General features: G+C 50.3%; 5 protein-coding genes; 3 read left to right on the top strand and 2 right to left on the bottom strand.

Moving 5' to 3' along the window:
* Nucleotides 1-354: 354 nt before the first annotated feature.
* On the top strand, nt 355-1314 carry FFUJ_13728 (related to URE2-nitrogen catabolite repression regulator; the record flags this gene model as incomplete). XM_023581679.1 has 5 exons in its annotated part: nt 355-456; nt 507-728; nt 780-816; nt 885-1052; nt 1103-1314. The coding sequence occupies 5 exons, from the start codon at nt 355-357 to the stop codon at nt 1312-1314; spliced, it is 741 nt and encodes a 246-aa protein (XP_023434341.1).
* A 68-nt stretch (nt 1315-1382) lies between these two features.
* FFUJ_13729 (related to phosphatidylserine decarboxylase 2) lies at nt 1383-2921 on the bottom strand (the record flags this gene model as incomplete). XM_023581678.1 has 5 exons in its annotated part: nt 1383-2056; nt 2103-2274; nt 2325-2403; nt 2456-2815; nt 2866-2921. The coding sequence occupies 5 exons, from the start codon at nt 2919-2921 to the stop codon at nt 1383-1385; spliced, it is 1341 nt and encodes a 446-aa protein (XP_023434340.1).
* A 1303-nt stretch (nt 2922-4224) lies between these two features.
* FFUJ_13730 (uncharacterized protein) lies at nt 4225-5933 on the bottom strand (the record flags this gene model as incomplete). XM_023581677.1 has 2 exons in its annotated part: nt 4225-5760; nt 5838-5933. The coding sequence occupies 2 exons, from the start codon at nt 5931-5933 to the stop codon at nt 4225-4227; spliced, it is 1632 nt and encodes a 543-aa protein (XP_023434339.1).
* Nucleotides 5934-8686: 2753 nt separating this feature from the next.
* Nucleotides 8687-9940, top strand: FFUJ_13731 (related to phosphoesterases; the record flags this gene model as incomplete). XM_023581676.1 has 3 exons in its annotated part: nt 8687-8818; nt 8884-8944; nt 8994-9940. 3 exons carry the CDS (start codon nt 8687-8689, stop codon nt 9938-9940), a joined length of 1140 nt encoding a protein of 379 aa, XP_023434338.1.
* Nucleotides 9941-16555: 6615 nt separating this feature from the next.
* Nucleotides 16556-18274, top strand: FFUJ_13732 (uncharacterized protein; the record flags this gene model as incomplete). The annotated part of the gene is made up of 1 exon (XM_023581675.1): nt 16556-18274. The coding sequence occupies one exon, from the start codon at nt 16556-16558 to the stop codon at nt 18272-18274; it is 1719 nt and encodes a 572-aa protein (XP_023434337.1).
* Between the last annotated feature and the right edge of the window lie 2032 nt (nt 18275-20306).

The raw sequence follows: 20306 nt of genomic DNA, 5'->3' as shown, positions 1-20306 counted from the left end.
AGTTAGCCAGAATAGCAAAAATAACCTCAATCAAGCACCAATTCAATCAGCGGTTCAACACCAGTCTGTGGGGGTGGCCGGTCTTTGGGTGGGGGACGTTATGCCTTGGTCCAATGTGGGTTCAACCTCTACCGACGTCGGATTACCAAGCCAAATTCAGCTGTACAATGAATAATCCATCCAATCCCCAGAAAAGGGAACCCCTCACTATGCCGTAGCTCTACAGATGTAGTATTTGTAACCTCATATCATCATATAAAGTGCCATTCCCCTCATCCAAGCTCAATCCTCGTATCTACACACTATCAATTAATGACATCGCGCATCACCCAATTGGGAAAACAACTCTTCACAATGGCTCAAAAGACCAAGACCGACATCACCCTCTACACCACCAACACGCCCAATGGCATCAAACCCTCTATCCTGCTCGAGGAGCTGAACCTCGAGTACAAGGTATTCAATCTCTCACTCTCCACACTTATGAGTACCACTAACAGTCTCAGGTGTATCCCATCAAGATGACCGAGAATGAGCAGAAGGAGGAGTGGTTCCTCAAGATCAACCCCAACGGTCGCATCCCTGCTCTCACTGACACTCTCGACGGCAAGCAGATCCGCGTTTTTGAGAGTGGTGCTATGTTGCAGTACCTCGTTGATCGCTACGATAAGGATCACAAGCTTTCGTTCCCTCATGGGTCTGCTGAGCATTGGGAGATGACCAGCTGGGTGAGTTTTCGCATTCGTACGTACAGTCAGATCATTGCTAACAGCTCGCAGCTCATGTGGCAGATGGGTGGCCTCGGTCCCATGCAGGGTCAAGCCAACCACTTCAAGCGCATGTTCTCACTCATCCATTCCATGGTACTATACTGACATATGCAGGCTACGCTCCTGAGAAGATTGAGTACGGCATCAACCGCTACACCAACGAGACCCGTCGTCTCTACCGCACCCTCGACACTCATCTCGCCCAGACAGAATCCGGCTACATCGTTGGCGACAAAGTCACCATCGCGGACATTTCCATCTGGGGCTGGGTCTCCAGCGCAAGTGAGTCTCACATCTCCCCTGCATCATCACCGTTCTCTAACACCCAACAGAATGGGCTGGCGTTGATCTCTCCGAGTTTCCCCACCTTGAGAAGTGGCTCTACAAGCTCCTCGAGCGTCCTGGTTTCGAGGCTGGTCGTCATGTTCCTACGCGCCACACAGCGTTTGAGCTGGCCAAGCTGAGTGAGGAAGAGCTTGAGGCTAAGGCTAGTGCGTCCAAGGCTTGGGTTCAGGCTGGTATGAAGGACGATGCCAAGAAATAAATAATGACAGCATAAATGAAGCGTAATACATTCTGTTTTGACTATCTCCCGACGTATCTGGAACTATCTTACTTCTTCACAACAGCCAGCTGGCTTCGGACTGGCACGTTCTCCTCCCTACCAACTTCGGGGAATCCCTCGACTTTGACACCCTTGCGGAAGATAACACAATGCGTCGAGCCTCCAAAGTGAAACATTCCCGTCTCCTGTCCTTTCTTGACGTGCTGTCCCTCCTTAACGGTAATCTCACATGTACTAACCTCATCCATACCAATACCAACGAACGCAATGAGTCCAATTGCCGGCTCATCAGCCTCGATCAGAATAATAGCCCTCGTCGCCAACGCACTCAGATATCCCTGACTCTGCGATAATCCCGCTGACGAGATCTCTGTGGATCCAGGTTCGCCTACACCTTCGAATAGAGGCTCGCTGAAATACGTACCGTCTTGGACGAAGGCACGCACAACCTTACCAGAGACGGGAGTGTGCCAGCGGTGATAGGAGAGGGCGGACAGGAAGGCTTGGTAAATCGTTCCGCCGGCGAATTTCTCAGCGAGAGGATCATGAGCCAGCATGTCGAGGATAGAATAAGGTTGGCCCTTGGCGAAGAAACGATCGCGAAGTTTCACGTCGCGTTCGATGTTGTAGACGCGTGATTCGCAACAGTTGGCGATGACGAGGTCGTCATCTGGTGAAGCGACGGGACGGGCACTGTCGCGAACCTTGCGAGTGAAAAAGTCTACCAATGTGAGCTATGGTTCATGGTGGTGAGGTTTTTGGCTTACCATCCCAGGACTTGAAGCCGTAGTATTTGGCTGATGGATCACACTCAAAGACCTCCTCAAACTTGAAGTTCGTTTTGTTGGGCTTGTTGGCGACCTCGACGAGGTCATTCAGACCTACTGGGCCGAACCAGCCTTGTTTGTGATCTCCAAGAACCTTGGCAGATTCAGGCGTCTATCTGTCGTCAGTATGACTCTCTCGATAAGTCATGTGGATCAACATACCAGGAGGAACTTGCCCCAGTGGTTGAGAACCTTCTTCAGCATCCGATTCACATCAGGGTCCAAAAACGCGGCATAACCACTATCTCACTCGTCAGAAATAACCTCTCAATCCCGTATCTCATTACACTCACCTAGGCGTTCCCATAGGATAGTCAAAGATGGCACAAAGCGGCACACCTACCATGCCCACACTCTCCGCCGCATCCGTCCACTCTGGCGCTGTGCTAAAAATGTGATTGAGCACCTGCAGCATATGCTCATAGTCTCTCAACTGAGGTGTTCCAGTAGGATCATTCTGATAAGGGTGTTTCTGGGGGATCTCCTCAAACATCTGGATGAAGTACATGTACACGCGGGGCGTCTTCTCGATGAAGTCCTTGAACTCTTGGAGAACGGGGGTGAGCTCTTTAGGGTTCTCATCGGCGTGCTTTGTGACGCGGCGCATGTACTCTCTGTGCACGCGATGGTCGGCGGGAAGCCATGCTCCAGGTCTGTAGTTGTTAGCACACGGTGATGCTGTGGTTTAGAATGTAGGTCCTACTTGTGAATCCGGTGCTTGGCGGGGATTTTATGATGATCTCCGTGTTGATGAACCATTGTCACTGATGCTATCTTGCACTGAAGCAAGTGTAAACATGTAAATGAATTCTAAATGCCAAGAAAGGTCCCATGAGATCTCCCGATCTATATATAAATACCCCATAGTATACCCAAACCCGGATCGAACTCGCTCACACACTCTCTCTACGTCAGCATCTCGATGATGCAAACTAACAAGCCAAACTCCACACGCGGGCATTACCGCATCGCATTAGATCCGAATTACCCGTTTCTGGAATGCCGTTATCCGTACGCAATTCCCTGATAATTCTTCGTTTTAATAATGAGAACTGCATGAATTCACGCGAAATTTAATGTGCCGATTTCCCGATTGAAACGCGTACAGCCGAAAGGTAATGATGACGTTGTGGGCTTTTTTGAGACCGGGTTTTCCGAAAAAGCTTCAGAGCTGAGGGGTAACTTGGTGATATTGGGGTGATGTCTCATTAGAATAACTTGTTTCGATGTGGAATACCTGATATTCAGCTCGAGATACTCAATCTTCATGCCAGACACAAACCTTTGCAACATCGTGACGAGCAATTGTTCAAGGTTTCTTGGCACATACCTCTGAACGCTCAAAGCAACAATAAGAGCGTGAGGTCATTCACAAAAACGACACAGTATCTAATAATTTAACGTCTTGTTATTGATTCACTCAACTTCGCTCTCCAAAAACCTCTAATAACAAGATAAATGAGCAGGTTCCAGTCGCTAGAACCAACTTACGCCAGTATCACCCAGACTCTCGCTCACTCAGTCAGAGCGCCCACCACGAGGCCCATCAAGTCTATCATCCCACTCCAGTTCATGTCCCCTCCTCCTTTGGCAAGAATATAACAAGAAGTACCATTTTAACGGCAAAACCACTCAACTATCAAAACGCAAAACAAGAAGCTCGAACGCCGATAATTAAATACAAATAATGAAGGACTCCGGGGAAGACGTGTATCTCTCACATCACCAGATCTCAGACAGCCTACCGCTTGAGCCTGTCAGGTCGGTGAATGCTTGACCTTTCCGCGAGTGAAGTGGTGTCAAGGTGACAAGGTCGCTATCTTTTGGTCCGGATGGGGTGGAACGGATCGCTAAAGTTGTGACAAAGGGAATGGCAGTTGCGTCGCTAAAGAGATAGCAGGCTGAGTTGGTATGATACGATTTAACACAATGGCTGAATGCAAGCAGATTGTAAAGGAAATTCGTTACGTCGTAAGTGTTATCAGACACGTAGGGAAGGGAATGGGTATCCTCGATATCGTGGTTCCGTCGACCATGGGCAGGCTGGGTGAAGACTAAGTCTTTACATGACCACACAGCATCCGCAGCCTCCCTTGCTGTCGTCTTCAGCAGCCTGTGGTTGTTGCGGGTGTTGCTGTACTGGTCGTTCAGTAGACGGTTCCGGCTTCGATTGTTCTTGCGCTTGCGCTTGGGGTGCGTTGGGTGCATTGGGCGAAAGAGGTGTTCTTGGGCTTGGAAGTGGGCTGTTCTGGGGCTTGTCCGAGATCTTGGGCATAGTAGAATATCCGCCAGCGCGTTGAGTTGGACTCTTTGTAGGCTCCAGCTTGAGTGGCCACTCGCCTTCTGGTGGTGATGCTTCTCGTTGCTTCTCGTCGGTCTCCTCAGACTTCTCTACCTGATCGGCTTGATCCGGCTTGCCGAACTCGTTGTCGTTCAGCGGTCGGAAATCTTTGTCATAGACATCTCCAAACTTTCCTTCCTTCTCCCACTTCTCCTGTTGTAGGCGTCGGGCGACAGTTGGGAGGAGTTGCTGATCAGGAGGGAGTCGAGGATCGGGCTTGTACGAGTTGATCATCCACGGGGGATCGCCTTCAGGTGCCTTGTTTCCTGGTGACAATTCCCCAGATCGGGTCGAAGGTCGAGTCGAGATACTATTTCCAATAGAGCCAGACCTCGTCTTTGGTCGTCCCGTAGCTGCCGTGCCGGTCTTGGAGGGACCAGACGTCTTTCTTGGGCCAGTCGTGGCCTTCTTGGGCGAAGTATCGGTGGCGGTTCGTTTCGGTGCGGGTAAACTATTGTTGTGGTTGCTATTGACCGACATAGCGTCGAATCCCTTCATCATGTGCGCGCTTCCAGGTCGAGTCTTTTCATTTGTCAAATTCCGTTCATCGTCGGGGCTCTCGCTCGTTTTCCTCGATGCTCGCTCGAAACGATCAACAGATATGGGCGCTGGACTAACCTTGGCAACAGGAATGCGAGAGCCTCCTTTGTGGCTGTTTGAAGTGAAATAGGCATTGCTTTCCTCCTCCGCAATCTCTTCTGGAGTACGTAAATCCCACGATTCGCCTGCGATCTCGGGGTTTCGTCCTTCGACAGCTGTCGAGTTCTTTCGGGATCTAGGGCCATTTTCCGACGCGTCAGTACCACGGCGCATAGCGCTGCGGCTTCGGTCCCGTCGTTGCTTGCTGTGGTTGCGGGTTCTCGGAACAAATATGCCAGCAGCTTGAAGCTCTTCACTCTCTATCCTTGCCAGTTTGTCGCGGTGAATCCACTTGGAGCCTTCATCAACAACTACTACTTCTCGATCGATAGGTACCGCATTGCGGCTGTATTCGTCTTCAGTTTGAGGGCCGAAGGTTTGTCCCCAAGAGTTACCGTTCAAAGCCGGGGTAGTTTTGGATTCACTGATGTAGCGCGCTCCCGCTCCGTCAACAGAGTTGTGGAGTTTGGCACTCGAAAGGTTATCGTGGGAGTTCACTTTTCGGCCAACTCGGTCCATGCCCGAGTGGTAAGAGTTCGAGTTACCGTTTTGGGTAGTAAAATGGTTCTTTTGAGGATAGTCATGGTTCGTGCCAGCGTTCATGTCATTATCAAAATCCTGCCAAATCATCAGCAATCTCGCCCTGACAAAAATTGGGGTAGCGGCCATCATGTGGCAACTCCCGTGCTTCGTACCTCCTTCTGGGGCATGTTGTATCCCCACGAGTCTGAATGACCATGACTGCTGCGAGGCGGAGTAATGTTCTCGGTTGAGGTCGGTGCGGGTGCCATTGTGGCCATATTGATGGCGCCCGCGACCTCTCGAAATAAGAGACTTGAGGATGCGTGGAGGGCGGCAAACGAATGGCGTTTGTTCTGAGATGTTGATGATCGAAAGTGGAATGATGTCGTTGTCAATGCTACCTGAATTTGGAGTAGCAACTATTGATTAAAGGAGAGGTATTGTTCATAGACGCAAGCGGCGGTGCGTATGCGGGTCGGGATAAGTAACGAAGGATCCGGTAATAAAGGGGCGGTTTAGATGGCGAAGAGAAGTCGCTAAGATAACTTTTGGTGGATGGAATAACGGGATAGACTTTGGGTCAGCCAACAATCAAGATATCGTCGTCACAGAGATATCATGGCTGGGACGATGAAGGCGCGTCGGGCTCCGAGAGAGCTGTGCAGAGAAGAGAGGGTAGAACAAGAAGACAAAGAAAGATGATCCATGGGAGATTTCCCTGAGGGGGGCTGGTTGGTTAGGCTGGCAGATTGAAATTGGCACTGTGTTGGCGGGCAGCACCTGGATGAAGCCTGCACCTGCGCCTGCACGGCCCCTCAGCCGGGCTAGATCCCCTGCAAGCCCCCCTGTACGGAATCAGCGAGCTCTAAGTGGGCTTTGACGGAAATACAGTTGTGATTTGACAAGGACAGGAAGAAGGAAAGCTCATGTGGCTACGGAGTAGGTTCAGATGGGATATGAGTTTGAATGATGGAGAGACATTTCCTACGAGGCAGGTTAGAGCTTGTTTGTGGGTGACTTGGAGAGGTGCACACAAATCTAGAACCATTCTCCAATACGAGCGAGGAGACATGATTACGCCACGCATGCACGCTTCATGTACAATCAATACAGACCATCCATTGATATCCATAGCATTGACAAAAGAAAAGCTCAGATAAAAGCATTCGTTCAATTATAGAAGACCCCCAGGCCATCATACATACAGTCTGCGGTAAGCCCGCCTCAGGGAGAAAGAAAACACCGGACCCTCATATAAGGTGTCAAAACAAACTCAGCAAAAGATATCCTGAATTTATGCAAATTTGCCCAAGTCTTTTTGTCATTTAGGATCAAGGTCCTGAGTTTTCTTTTCTCCCCTAGGCCCTGTCCCCTTAGTTGCCGCCGCCGGTTGTTTCATTCTGATTGCTCAATGGGCAAAAGGGAGAAGCTCGCGAGTGGAAGGGGAATAAATCAACGTTTCCCCTGATGAGAATAAGCCGCGCCAGGGTTGAGGAAGCCACTGACAGGGGCTCATTTGATGAGACCGGGTCTTTTGTTGCTTTTTCCACACCTGTGAAGCAAGGAATTGCTTGGTCACGCATCATGCGCTACAAACGAATCTCAACGTTGGGAATAGGCACGGATACACGCTTGTAACAAATTATCGAGCCCTCTTGTTATTATAATTCATCTGATATGGGGAGAAATCGGCCTCTCCTAACTCAATGAGTTGATACCGAGATTAGCTTCCCTCCAAAGCCTGGCCCGTTGCGCTGGGAATGGAACGTTGTCAGCTGGCCCTGTCGATGAATTGACAGGGAATGTATTAGCACCTACGAATCAATGCCTTGTGAAAGCTTTAAGTTTCTCATTAAGTACAAGGGGGGAAGAAGCAACGAAAACAACAATAACTGCCAAACGTCTCAATCTCCGTCCAATCCCCAAAGATGAAGTCATTGCGAGAGAACAAAGAATAAAAGCAAGAAAATGACAAGCAATGCCTAGGTACCTTAGACGAGACGGGAAGAAGTTGGCCGCCACAAGGTGAAGAGGTTGCCATTTAGGGTCCTTTTAGTGCTTCTAGTGCTCATTAGCGGGACACTGTCTGTGCACTGTACTCTGCTTTTGAGACGGTCCCACAGAACTCAACGGCACTTGTTTCTCCAACATCTCGGTTCATTATCGCAGCCTCCGTCACTATTAAAATTACGTAGCATTCTTTTTCCTTGCTGGCACCATCATCCCTTGTTGATTCCTGCGGCGTTGTCTGTGCTTTGACGTTGACAGTTACGGAGGTTCGTCTCAAAAGTCTTTGCCGAAGAAGACTGTGGCTAAGAGACCCACCTTTGATAAGATACCAGAAATACATCTAGCGAGATAATAGATGCTGATTCTAATTAAATTATAGCAGTTTTAACCAGTAAAATACTTAAAGATTCTCCCTAAATGCCCTATAACTATAGGGGTTTAATAGGGCAGTCCCTCTGTAAGCTGTCTTATCTCTTGTATACCTCTGTACCTGACAGGGATTAGCAATTGTGGCGTAAGTTATCTTAGGCAAATACTTTTGAGACGAACCTCCGTATCCGCTGCGATAATACTCTTCAGCCTTGATTTGGTGTTGAGTAGTGAGAGAGAGCCTCCATTCATTGATCCACCATCATCTGCGCTGCATCCTGCACATCATCCTCGCATTCCCGGGCACAAGCGAGACGTTGAACCTCAATTCAACTCAGGGACGACAAAGAAACTTCAAAGCGTGCTTTGGACGGACGCTCCCGTCTCGGAGCTACACTAATCTCCCCTGCAATTGGAATCTCAACAACTTGACATGGGTTTGTCTTCCATTTTCTCAAAGGGACCGAGAATTTGTCTTAGACAACTCCGCAATCGCATGGCTGATGGTCTCCATCAAAACTCATTCCTCACAACTCACAAACGCTAGCATTTACACTTTCGGTTCCTGAGTTTAGACAAAGTCAACCAAATCCTTGGGTTCAGTTCAACGTTGGAGTAAACGATTTCCATTTCCGTCGACGCCATGGCAGCTGTCGTGAGGAGAAGGACCAGAATTGTGTGTATCTCAGATACCCACAATTGCCAGGTCAAGCTCCCAAAGGGTGATGTTCTCATTCACGCTGGAGATTTGACCAACCAAGGGAGTCACGCAGAGGTCTGTAGTACTGGCCCATATGCTCCTGATGGTCATACAAAGCACCGAGGCTGATCTCTTTTCAGCTTGCCAAGACAGTTGCTTGGTTGGAGAAGCAGGACTTTGAGGCCAAAATCGTCATTGCTGGTATGCCTCCTCATGGGACAGTGTAGCAGCCTCTAACTGTGACCATCAGGAAATCATGACCTCACTCTAGACCCAAAGTTCTACGCTGAGCATGGTCTCTACTTTCACAACAAGAATCCGCAGTCTCATGACGAGTGTCTACAGCTGTTCACGTCTTCGCCTTCGATAACGTACCTCTCTCACGAATCAACCACTGTCCGCCTCAAATCTTCATCGGGGCCGCGTACGCAATTCAAAGTCTTTGGATCGCCATACTCTCCACGTTTCGGGTTATGGGCGTTTTACTATGATGCTCCTCAGAATCCCAGCCACTGGTCAGATCTGACGTCGCTTTGGCAGTCTATACCGCTTGACGCAGATATTGTGGTGACGCACACGCCAGCAAGGACGCATTGCGATGAGACGGATGAGCGTCGCGCTACCGGCTGTGAAGCTCTTCGACAGGCGCTTTGGCGAGTGAGACCACAGCTTGCTGTCTGTGGCCACATTCATGACGGAAGAGGTGCTGAGAGAGTGAGGTGGGATCTCAGCTGTCGAAATGTCGCCTATCAAGAAGAGAGTGTCGAACGCTGGCAAGACCCTGGCGAAGGCAACAACAAAACTTGCCTCATAGATCTGACAGGGAAGAAGGCCCCGTCTCTTGCTAACGATGGCTCCCATCCTGGTCGATATGGGTCAAGTATGAGAGAGCCTGACGTAACGGACGTCCGTCATTTCGTTGACTTATCAGAGAGCTCTCCATACACCTTAGGATCTGGCCCAGCTGATATACACGTCTCTCATGGCACTATCGGGTTGGGAGGGGATCCCGCCTCGCCACGGAGCGACCAGGCAGCTCTCGCTGGGAGGATGGGACGTCGAGAGACGTGTGTGGTGAACGCAGCGATCATGAAGAGTCGGTATCCCCACATAGGAGGGAAACAGTTCAACAAGCCCATCGTAGTAGACCTGGATCTCCCCATCTGGGAGGACGAGAGCCATATCGAAGCCCCGTGATTCGCTCTCGGCTTACCCTAGACTCAGGCTCGTGTTGATGCCCAACGAACCACGTTGGGAAAAGAGAGATGGCCTCAAAGAAAGACGAAGCGAGAGCTTTCTTGATAAGTTTATTGCAGACGGTTGTGGGCTACTGATATGTTTACTACGCTGTGACGCACCATCTGCATTATGCTGGATCGGGATGCAATTGATCGATGTGGTGGTATTCGTCGTGAACCAACATTGGGTAGCTTGGAGTCGTAGTCGGATCCAACGGATGAACTGTAATGCAGTCGTAGTACATGAACGTGGTCCCAATGGTTATTCGAGGTGCAGAGGGGTGAGAGCTAATTGAACCTTCAATCGAGTTAAAACCTTGTTCTCATCAATGTATTACAATGTCGCGTCATGTCTTTGCCATGTAGTGACTCGTCTGTAGATGGCTACCCTAGACTTGAGCTGAAGCCCACGATCAACTCTTAGACTTCAAGGAACAGGTCCCCAACATCAGGGGATGATCAACTGCATGAGCCAGTCACATACCTTTCCCACCAATGCTAAAGCTAGCATCTACTAGATCTTGCGGTGAAGCCATTCCCCTCCCATTGAGACGCCAAGGAGACAAAGAAATCTCATCCCTTGGGACATGAAACAAGACCAGTCCGACGATAATCCTCCGCGTGCCTATAGCATTGACATCAATCAAAACCCTTCAAGGCACAATCATGGTCGTCCGAGTTACAGAATCGAAAAAGGGATCCAATCCAAACAAACAAATAAACCAATTGAGCCTGATGCTGCAGGGAGCCAACGGGGCTCCGCCAAGAGGGGCGCCATATCCTCACATTTCATTCCTGCTCACCGCAAGTCTTTGTCGTGATACCCTCAGCCCAATAGCGTGGCTTGGGAGCCCCGTGTTTTTTCTATCTTGGGAGCGGCGAAGCCAAGCATTCTTGTCTCTTTTGAGCCTGAAGCCTGAAGACTTTACAAGAGCTAGATCAGGTACGGTAGTTCAACCCCGCGTTTACCGCTCGGGAAGAAGCAAAAGAATTTAAAACATGGCAGACGATGATCTGTCTAGGTACAGGCCCTTGAGGCATTTGACCGACGCGGGTGCAGGCGGGATGTTCCCTGGAGTTTGGGAGGTCGTTAACTAGACGCGTGCGAGGGGTCATGACATCGCCAATCGCGGGATCGCCAAAGGGTATCGGTATCGATCGAGCTGTAGAGTTGGTGTCAGATGGATCAAGTTTACAATAACTAAGGTATACTATGTAGAACATTCTTGGGCTCACATGGTGGATATCGTCAATGATCCAGCTTTGTCTCTTCAAAACTTGGAAACCTGATCTTGACACAACAAAAAAAGCCGGATCCAAGAATTTGACGTCTGGTTAAGAGCACACCCACGTGGTGCCTTACCCTCCATCGCAAGCTACCGAACAACGTCAAGGAACTCGTGCCGGGCCACACGCTTGGATTTTCTGGCCCTAACGTCAACCGTATGATCGTGGTACGTCTTGTATGTCATTGCGCTTGAGGGACGAGAACGACGGCGTGTCTCGCAATGACTGTCGTGGAACGGGAATTCAATGTTTGTATTCTCTGAAGCTTCAGAGGCAGAACTCTTCTAGAACCTTGCTGCCACTCAGGTTTCATCTCTCACTCAGCTTGTAGCTCTACGCAGCAAGCAGCGGCAAAGAGGTACTTTGGCGCTTCATCCCAGGGATAAGCCTAGAAGCCCAGGCCTGTGATCCCCAAAAGCCACATGCTGCGATCAGATTCAAGCACCGGCCTTGCCTCGAGACGGCTAGATAGCTCTCGTGAGGAGGGTCCTCTATCAATCGTTGCCGTCTGCTATACCTATCAGAGACGTGCACGCTCCACGCTCTTTACTCAGTTGGGAAGCAACCCCCTGGACAAAACTGTCGATGATCTTCCCTGACTTTCGCTCGTTCTGGCGGTGGCCCTGGGTTGGCTTTGTCTTTCCCCAGGTTGGTCTTCTGTTTGTTCAGATGTTCAGATGCCCGGCTGTAACCTGGCCAGATACGGAGACCTGAAGAGTCTTACGCGTGCTGAGCTGATCCTGATCTTACTGACATATGGAGGAATGTGTGATTTAGCCTAGAGCTGAACAGTCCATTTGGGAAAAAGCCCTCATTCAGAGACAGAGATGCTTATCTTGATTGGTCGGCGTATCACAGAGATGTGATCAGATGCAGAGCCCGTTGGCGGCCCCGCCCTCTCCCGAGATGGGGGAGAACTATCCAATCACGTACTAGACATCAGGCCTTCTTTTTCTGTCCTTGTTCAGCCCAACGGCTTCTGGGCCATGACGCTGATGACCACGAGTCTCTGATCTGGGGGAGCATCTGACTATTTGATCGTTCATCGGGAACGGAAAGAACATCATTAACTTTTGTAGTGGAAACAAGGTGATTTGTGGTTCGTTCACTCATCACAGCTCGTCACACAGGCGCTTATGAGTGGGAAAAAATAGGCGGGATGTGATGGATTTTGCAGCACCATAGGACTCGAGTCTTCTCTTGGATGGTGTCATGCAGAGAAACAGAATGCCCCTCACCACCATCTTTGGACATTTCCTCCCTGGTTAATTGGTCTTTGTCAGCTTGTGTCCACTGCCTCTCTGCAGGTCCATCTCCTATCGGATGAGGAGACCATAGAGAAGCCTTCTGCAGGAATGCTCGTGTGTCTGGCCGGTGTAGCATCGCATCATGATACTGCTCATGAAGCTATCACTCCACATGCGCTTCACCCGCCGTGGTTTGCTCATCGTGGGGGTATCTCACTAACTGTGGAGGCATCTCTCAGCGTTTCTTAACCCTTCACCGAGTATCTCGCTCTCTAATTCATCATTGTTTATTATCATGAGCCTCCAGGACATTGATCAAAAAGCCATAGCAACGAGATTCTTTTTCCACAGAGAGCGGGCTGCAGGGGGTGAAGCGAGACTCTAAGAACATCGTGCAACTTGGAAATGCAGGCCTCGTGATGCCATGGCCTGCGCCCACTACCACTATCCGGCACCACAAGGGGTCTCTATTCAGGGATGTCTGCTGCAGCAGGTCGCCTATTGCACTAGATTGATGAATAGAATCGCGCGCTACCAGAATTACAAACCCATCTTGGAGATGGTCTCCGTACCTTGCTGGAGCTTCTAGCTGCATCGTTTGATCAAGCGAGCTGAGCATCAAGCTAAAAAGCTCATGGGATGCTGTCGCTATAGTGATTACGTGCAAGTTTCTTGAAGCAATTGACCGCCGCATGTATTCTCCGAATATCACCAGGGGCACAGCTAGGGAGCTTGGCTTGTTCTTAGCTCCAGAGCTGTTGAGAGCTCAGGACGTCGATCCCTGGAGCTCTACACACCGAGTAATTGATCGACGATCTAAGTTTTTGTTCTCGTGGTGGGGGAATCATTTGCACTTCATGCCATCGTTCTCGGTGCAGGCATGATGCTGTCTTGCAATTCATGCCCAGATGGCCTCAGCGGTGTTCAGCCCAACAAGGAGCAAGCCAGTCAGCCCATAGATGTTGGTGATCCAATGGGATGGGGTGAGAGAACTTATCGACGGTTGAAAAGTGATAGGTCGTTGTTTGGGCTATGTATGTTTGCACTTTGGTCGTCCAATCTGAGAGAGGCTCAACACACACAGTAGCTTCACTTTGGTGTCGAGTTTGCCCTAGCATCGGTCCATTCTACTCTACTCTGCTTAGCCTCATGGAGACAGTTTTCAATCGTTAGATATTCAGCCTCGCTTCAAATGCTGAAATAGAAAATATCGTTCTCGCTCAGCACCGCCTCGTGTAAGCTATTCATTCAGCTGGCTTAGATACAGCTTTTGGTTGCTAAATTAGAGACGACACGCCAGTCATCAGCCTCACCGCCTCTGGCTTCGTCCCGCTCCCTCCCGCTGCCGTTCCCCTCCCGCTGGGCATCTTTCAGCTACCGATCGGGCTCCGTGATGACCGTCCGTCGTCTGCAGTTAGAGGACCCGTTTCATCACGGGGTTTGATGAACGCCTGAGGCGTATCATGGGAACCGATGTTGCTTTTGCTGGGCCGATTGCATTGTCAGGATGTTCCTGGGCTGATACTTACAGACAAAGAAAGTTTACGGAGTCGTCGGATTGAGCAATGAACGAGCCAACTTTGTAGTGACATCTCCACTCGGACCCTGAATTGACGATGGATGGATGATCTGGTGAGACCCGGAGCATCGGATGCCTCACCTCATCATACATGAACATTGTGGCTCATTCTTACGACGTTCGCACAAGCTATTCATCAGCTTTCATCAGCTACCGCGGGCTCCGAGGTAGTAGATTCACGTTGGATCTGAAGAGATTGATTCAGTTGAAGGGTCTTACTCGCCACTACCAGCCACTTCGATTAAAGAGGTACCTTGGTTGTATGCTTTATGCAACCGAAAAATCAGGTACCGAATTTTCGTACACCACTACGGAATCGCCTTCTACTAAGACTGATTGATTGATTATTCAAGGGGAACTACGGATGGATTCTTTCGGACATGGAGATTACTCAAATCCTGTAATTGATTGATCTAAAATCCGACACCGAATCTGACCCTGCATCCTTGAGAAGATGATCATAATCATGCTCAATCCGTTATTCGTTCTTCGGCTCACACTGATTTATCGCGCTCCGCGGCCGATTTCTCAGCCATTTCGCGCAGCGAAACAGTGACGCGGTACTTGAGCGATAACCTGACTCACCATACCTGGTACACTTAGCTCCGTAGACCTCGCCACTGAGACGCATGTACCTCGACGTGTCTCGACTCGTAAGACCGCGTACCTCTTGCAAACCGCGCCACAAGCCCACTTGTCATTGAATCAGGTCTGCCAGCGAGCCATTTCAGTGCAAAGGGGCCTAGGAGGCCGTACAATTGACCACTAACGGCCGGCGGACCTCTCACTAACCCGGTATACGTGCGGGCTGCCAGCAATTCCCGTCTGCTCTTGGCTGGACCGGGACTGGGACTCTCAGAGGCATTCGATGCCCTTCCATTGCCGGCTTTTCTAGCAGGATTCTCCATCGCTGCTACGCTACGCTATTCGCCCGAGGCCGCATTGCAGAGAGAAATCCCTTACCAAGCATTTCGCTCCGGCGTGTCAGTTCACTTGGAGAAGCTAGTCAGCTCATGATAAATCGCCATCGCCGCGTTCTCGAAAGGGGGCTAAGGGGGCGAGTTTTAAACCCCTGAAGTCTCTTTCAAGTCTCTTTACGGGCTTTAGAATCACAATTAAAGTAAAATCAACTCGCCACGTTCCTGATTCTTTGCCTTTTGGAGCAAGGGACGGAATCCCCTCACCCAATTGTTTTCCAACCTTCCATCGCAACTCGATTCTGCTCACTCCACCAAGAGATACGTACCATCGTTGCTCAAACAGGAACCTCAGGCAGGAAGTTCTTGGCACAGAAGAGGTACTTCCAGTTACAGCTTAGAAAACACCCAACCACCTCGTTACAAATACACGCCTCGCGAGTCAATCCATTTGTCTTGATTAGTAGACTTCAACTTGTCTGATTGACTCTTTTTTAAAACCAAGCTATTCAGAGTATTTCGGTCAAATTCATCAGACCAAGTGACTCTTCGAGTCCCATAACCAAGTCACGGCTCACAAACTCCACCACAGCGAGACCAGACCACGACGGGACCGACTCCATCTGAAAGAGGGACCAACAAGTACCTACCTACGCATCTACGGCCGCTTACACTCTACAGCACCCCTCGGGGGACCACCTTGGACCAGCAGCGACCACTCGCAGCAGCTCAGGGCCACGCACCACCAGACGACACAGGTGGACCGCTCTGACCGGCACCCCCAAAAACCAAAGGCGACCCTCCAGCAAGCCTGTCGTGGACCCCCTACTACCTGGCGTCTGATCGTCAACTCTTGTCTCTCTGTCCGCCGTCCTCTCACTATCGACCCTTGTACCAACGAATCACTCTCCCCTGTCGCTAGCCACGCTTTTGCCCGTGACCTCATCTGGCTCTTGTTCTTCAATAGTCAATACCCCAACGACTGCTGGTCTCCTTCTCCCGCATTGTTCCTCTGTTCCACTGTGGACGTGAACAACCAAACAACACCACCAAATACTCACATCGTCACTTTCTCTCGTGTTCAGCAGCCGGCTGCTCACGTAAATAAATTCTTCCTTTTCTTTCCCCCCTCGCCTGCCAACTCTGGTCATTCGTTTGATCCAGTACTACACTTGCAAGTATAGAGTACAAGTTTCTGCCTGGCTCTACGGTACCCTGCAAATCCGAGCACCCACTCACCTTGCTCTGGCGACGAGACTCACAAATACACCAACAACAACACCGCCCCCAAAGCCCAGACCACCTATCCTGCGACCGCCTCCTATCGCTGGACAACAACACCAATCCGGAGAATTCCCAACTTGGCCTAATATACATACAGCCATCCAGCCCTGCCTTATCCCTTGACAGCCTCACCAAGATCCGCCAAAGCCTCGCCCTTCCGACGACCTTCGGATCGATGCAATAACAGCCTCACGATTACCATTTGTTAACCTATATACCCGACTTCAGCCCAACCGGTAGTCGAAAGCAATTCGCCCAACATGTCTACATCAACTCCTGACCCTTACGAAATCTTGGGTGTTGCCAAGGATGCGCAACTGCCCGAGATTCGATCTGCGCACCGAAAGCTCGTTCTCAAGTGTCATCCTGACAAGGTTCAAGACCCAACATTAAAGGCCCAGAAGCAGGACGAGTTTCAAAGGGTTCAGACCGCCTACGAATTATTGGCCGACGAAAAGGCGCGAAAACGCTATGATGATCAGGCCCGGTTAGCAGAACTCCGCGAGCAGATGCGGGCAAAGGCTGCTGCGAGCGCATCAAGTCGCCCTTCTGCTTCAGCCACCGCGAGCCCCTCATCAAGTCGACCTACACCTACATCTACAACATATAAATACGAAATTCGCACTAATGACCGCACATACAAGACGGACCGACAGCCATCGCCCGTCAGAGGTTATTCCTCTTATTCTCGTTCTTACGAGGATGAGCATCCTCGCGCTGCTGATATATTCGAGGGAGTTCGAACTGTGAGAAGGGAAAAGTCTTATCAAGATAAGACCACAAAGCGCGAAGAGAGGGAGAGGGAGAAAGAGTTGGAACGAGCGCGAGAGAAGGAGTATGCTCGAGAACTCCGTGAGAAGGAGCGTGAGCGTGAGCGACGAAGAAGAGCCGACGAAGCCATTCGCCGTGCTGAGAAGGAGAACAAGGAGGCCGAGAAGGAAGCGCGACGTGCTGAGAAGAAGAGTCGCGATAAATCCCGCAAGCGAGATACTGAGGAGAAGAAGCGACATAAGCAGCCTTACATTGAGACCTTTGATGGCGAGCCCATCTCATCAAAGTCCGAGAAGAAGAAGTCCAGCAAGAAGCACGATGAGCGACGTGAGCGTGATCGGTCATCACATCGCGAGGAGGTCCCTCCCACGACAAGCTCAATGCACCCGCCACCCATTCCCGTGGAATACCAGGATAAGACCAACGCTGCACTCAACTACATCCAGGCCTCTAGAAGTAAAGGCTCATACGCTTCTCGACACATGGTTCAACCTCCCGCTCCTACCCCCCCTCCCGTCAGCTCTCCTTTCGCTGCTCCGGCTGATGATGACGATGCCCGTCGATCATCCGCCAAACCTAGACGCGGATCCACCGGCGAGAAGGCTTACAAGCCTGAGGTTGTCGATGATCCTATCGAGGCCACTCCTCCTACTGCTCGTCCTCATATGCAAAAGTCAGCCACAGCTACTGGCGCACCCACCACATCTCCTCCCAGACGGACGAATACTATGCCCAATGAGGGTTACAGTCGCCACGTTCCAGGCATCTCTCGAGCTCAAACCTTCAGTGGCGCGTATCCTGAGCCCGACCTCCGCGGCCGTGGCCGCACAAGGATGCAAGCTCAGGTCCCTGAGAGTGATGACGAGGATGAGTATGAACGTTACCGACGCGAACGGGAGCGTAAATCTCACCGCAGCAGCAAGAAGCACCGCTCTCCTGAGTCGCGTGGCGAACATGTGATGCAGTACCGAGTTAATGAAGGAGGCCGTACAACGCTACAAAACTCATACTCACGCGCCACCCCAGCCGAGGAAGCTTACGCATATTACCCCAGCCAACCCGGTATTCGCATTGTTGAGCGTCCCTCCATGCCTTCTCGCGATGCTAGCTACTCTGGTGGCTACTACCCCTCGAAGGTCAAGACTTCAAGTTACGGCGATGTGCAATTTAGCGAGTACCCATACCGCAACGAAGCCTATGCTGCCTAGACAGCTAAGTCGACTTCCCAGTGGATCGCACTCGGTCTTCATTTCACGGCGTTTGACGCATGTATTCCACCATATCTGGTTTTATTTATCCTCTCAGCCTTGGCATTGATATTTGTTGTTCTATTGTTTCATACACCTGACGAAACGAAACATGTCTTATGAAATACGAAATTTACCTCGATCGCAGAAAGGCGATTCGGGATGCGGGATGAACGGCGTGATGGGCAGTGTGGATGTTTTTGTTGTTTACTTTTACCATTAGCTCCCGGCATCTGGAAGGGATTAGGATCACAGTGGAAACCCAAGTTTGCATAATAGACTGTGTGTTCTTGGCTTTGTCGCCGTGTGGTCTTTGTGACCTCAGGGCCAAATCATTGTACGTCGTTTGGAGTGCGACATGCATGGCATCGGAAGGGATGGCTCTCAGTATTTTCTTTTTCTTACATATCATCATCGGCGTTGGGGATACCACACTCGCTCTGGATTCTCAGTTACTCGGGCTGAACGAGACATAGCAGATAGAGATGAAGCAGGCTGATACATGGCCTGGCTTGGTTAGAAATGAAGCTAATCCGCCTCACACTCTAATGTTCCTTGTGACTTGACGTGAATGTTACCTTGACCAAGCCTTATGGGAGCAAGGATTCTGGAGATCTGAAACTGGGTTGCACACAATGAATATTATTATTGTTGAATTGCAGGATTCATTTCATTGGATTCGGTCAGACTTAGACTGAGATTCCTGGCCCCAGCTTCGCTTGACCTTTGGAGCAAATAACCCCATCCATGGACGCAAACCACGTCTCATGACGGCTTCTCATAAGTCAAGCCTTGTCTTCAACCTAACCTATAGTCATGAAATGATCCACCAATGCAAAGCCATTGGTAGCATTGTCGACCCAGTCATACCCGCCGCCTCTGACAGCCTTTTGGCTGAGTTGAGACATGTGAAGTCCTCAGACTCACAGTGGCGACTTACAAGAAGGGGCACAAGCTGACAGTATTTCCGTGCCGTGAATTAATTAACGGTAATGATTGACTGTTTGTGATATCGCCACCAGCTTGAACGGGCGAGATCCGATACGTCAGGCCGCATGTTGAGTCATATGTCAAACGTCCTGAGCTGCAATGGGGCGTCGGTGAGAGCTATTGTCCCCGTCGAGGCGGCCAGTATCCGAACAATACCCCATCAGTCTACCTCAATAACAGATGCGGGTACTTGACCCAAACAAATGTACGCATCGGGGATAGATATGCGTGAAAAAAATGCAGTTGAGGCGGGATCGCGTTTGCTTGCCGAGACCTTGACGAGATCTTGACGAGAGAGAACCTCTCTGGGGAAATTTCCCCGAGTGATCAAGCGTCGACGGGATCTATTTTGAGTCTGGTACATGGATCGAGGGGACACGGTTTCGGAGTATTACAGAAGTGTGGAAATGGCACGCCGAGTCTCGAGTCCCGATGATGTAGGTACGCCTAAGAAAGTTGTTTGGCAGGATGAAGCTGGATAACGGTGCCGCGGAGGCATCCGGTGGACGGAGAGATGCATGGATAAGGGAACTGTGGTATCGGGACTGCGACTTACCGCTGAATATGGCATAATTAGGCCTTTGCTCCGGCGTCGTTCCGTTTACTTCCCCGAGAGAATGGCCGGAGAGTGTGTCATTGCGAGGCATTAACGGGAAGCGTTGTGAAACTGATGCCTGATATGAGGAGACGAGGGCCTATGTGATTGAGATATTGTAAAACGATGGCTGGATCGGCATCTCTGGCGATGTTGTGATGCCTGATCAGAGTGTCGAGTGAGTTGAGGTTGGCTATCTGTGGCAGCGAGACATCAGGCGAACGGACAGGCACACCGAGGAAGAGGCTGTTACCTTTGCATTCGAGCTACGAGTATTCAGTGCAAGTGATTTCTTATCTCGTATATAGACCTGAGCCCTTATTTATTTAGGAGAAAGGATTGTGATTGACACTGTCACGATGCCAAATGACTGGTGTTGACTCGGCGTTAGCTTTAGGAGAGGCAAAT

This window comes from Fusarium fujikuroi, chromosome FFUJ_chr08, assembly GCF_900079805.1.
Source record: "Fusarium fujikuroi IMI 58289 draft genome, chromosome FFUJ_chr08".
In the NCBI taxonomy this organism is placed as follows: Eukaryota; Fungi; Ascomycota; class Sordariomycetes; order Hypocreales; family Nectriaceae; genus Fusarium; species Fusarium fujikuroi.
Note: the sequence above shows the minus strand (reverse complement) of the source record. Positions and strands in the feature narration are given on the sequence as shown.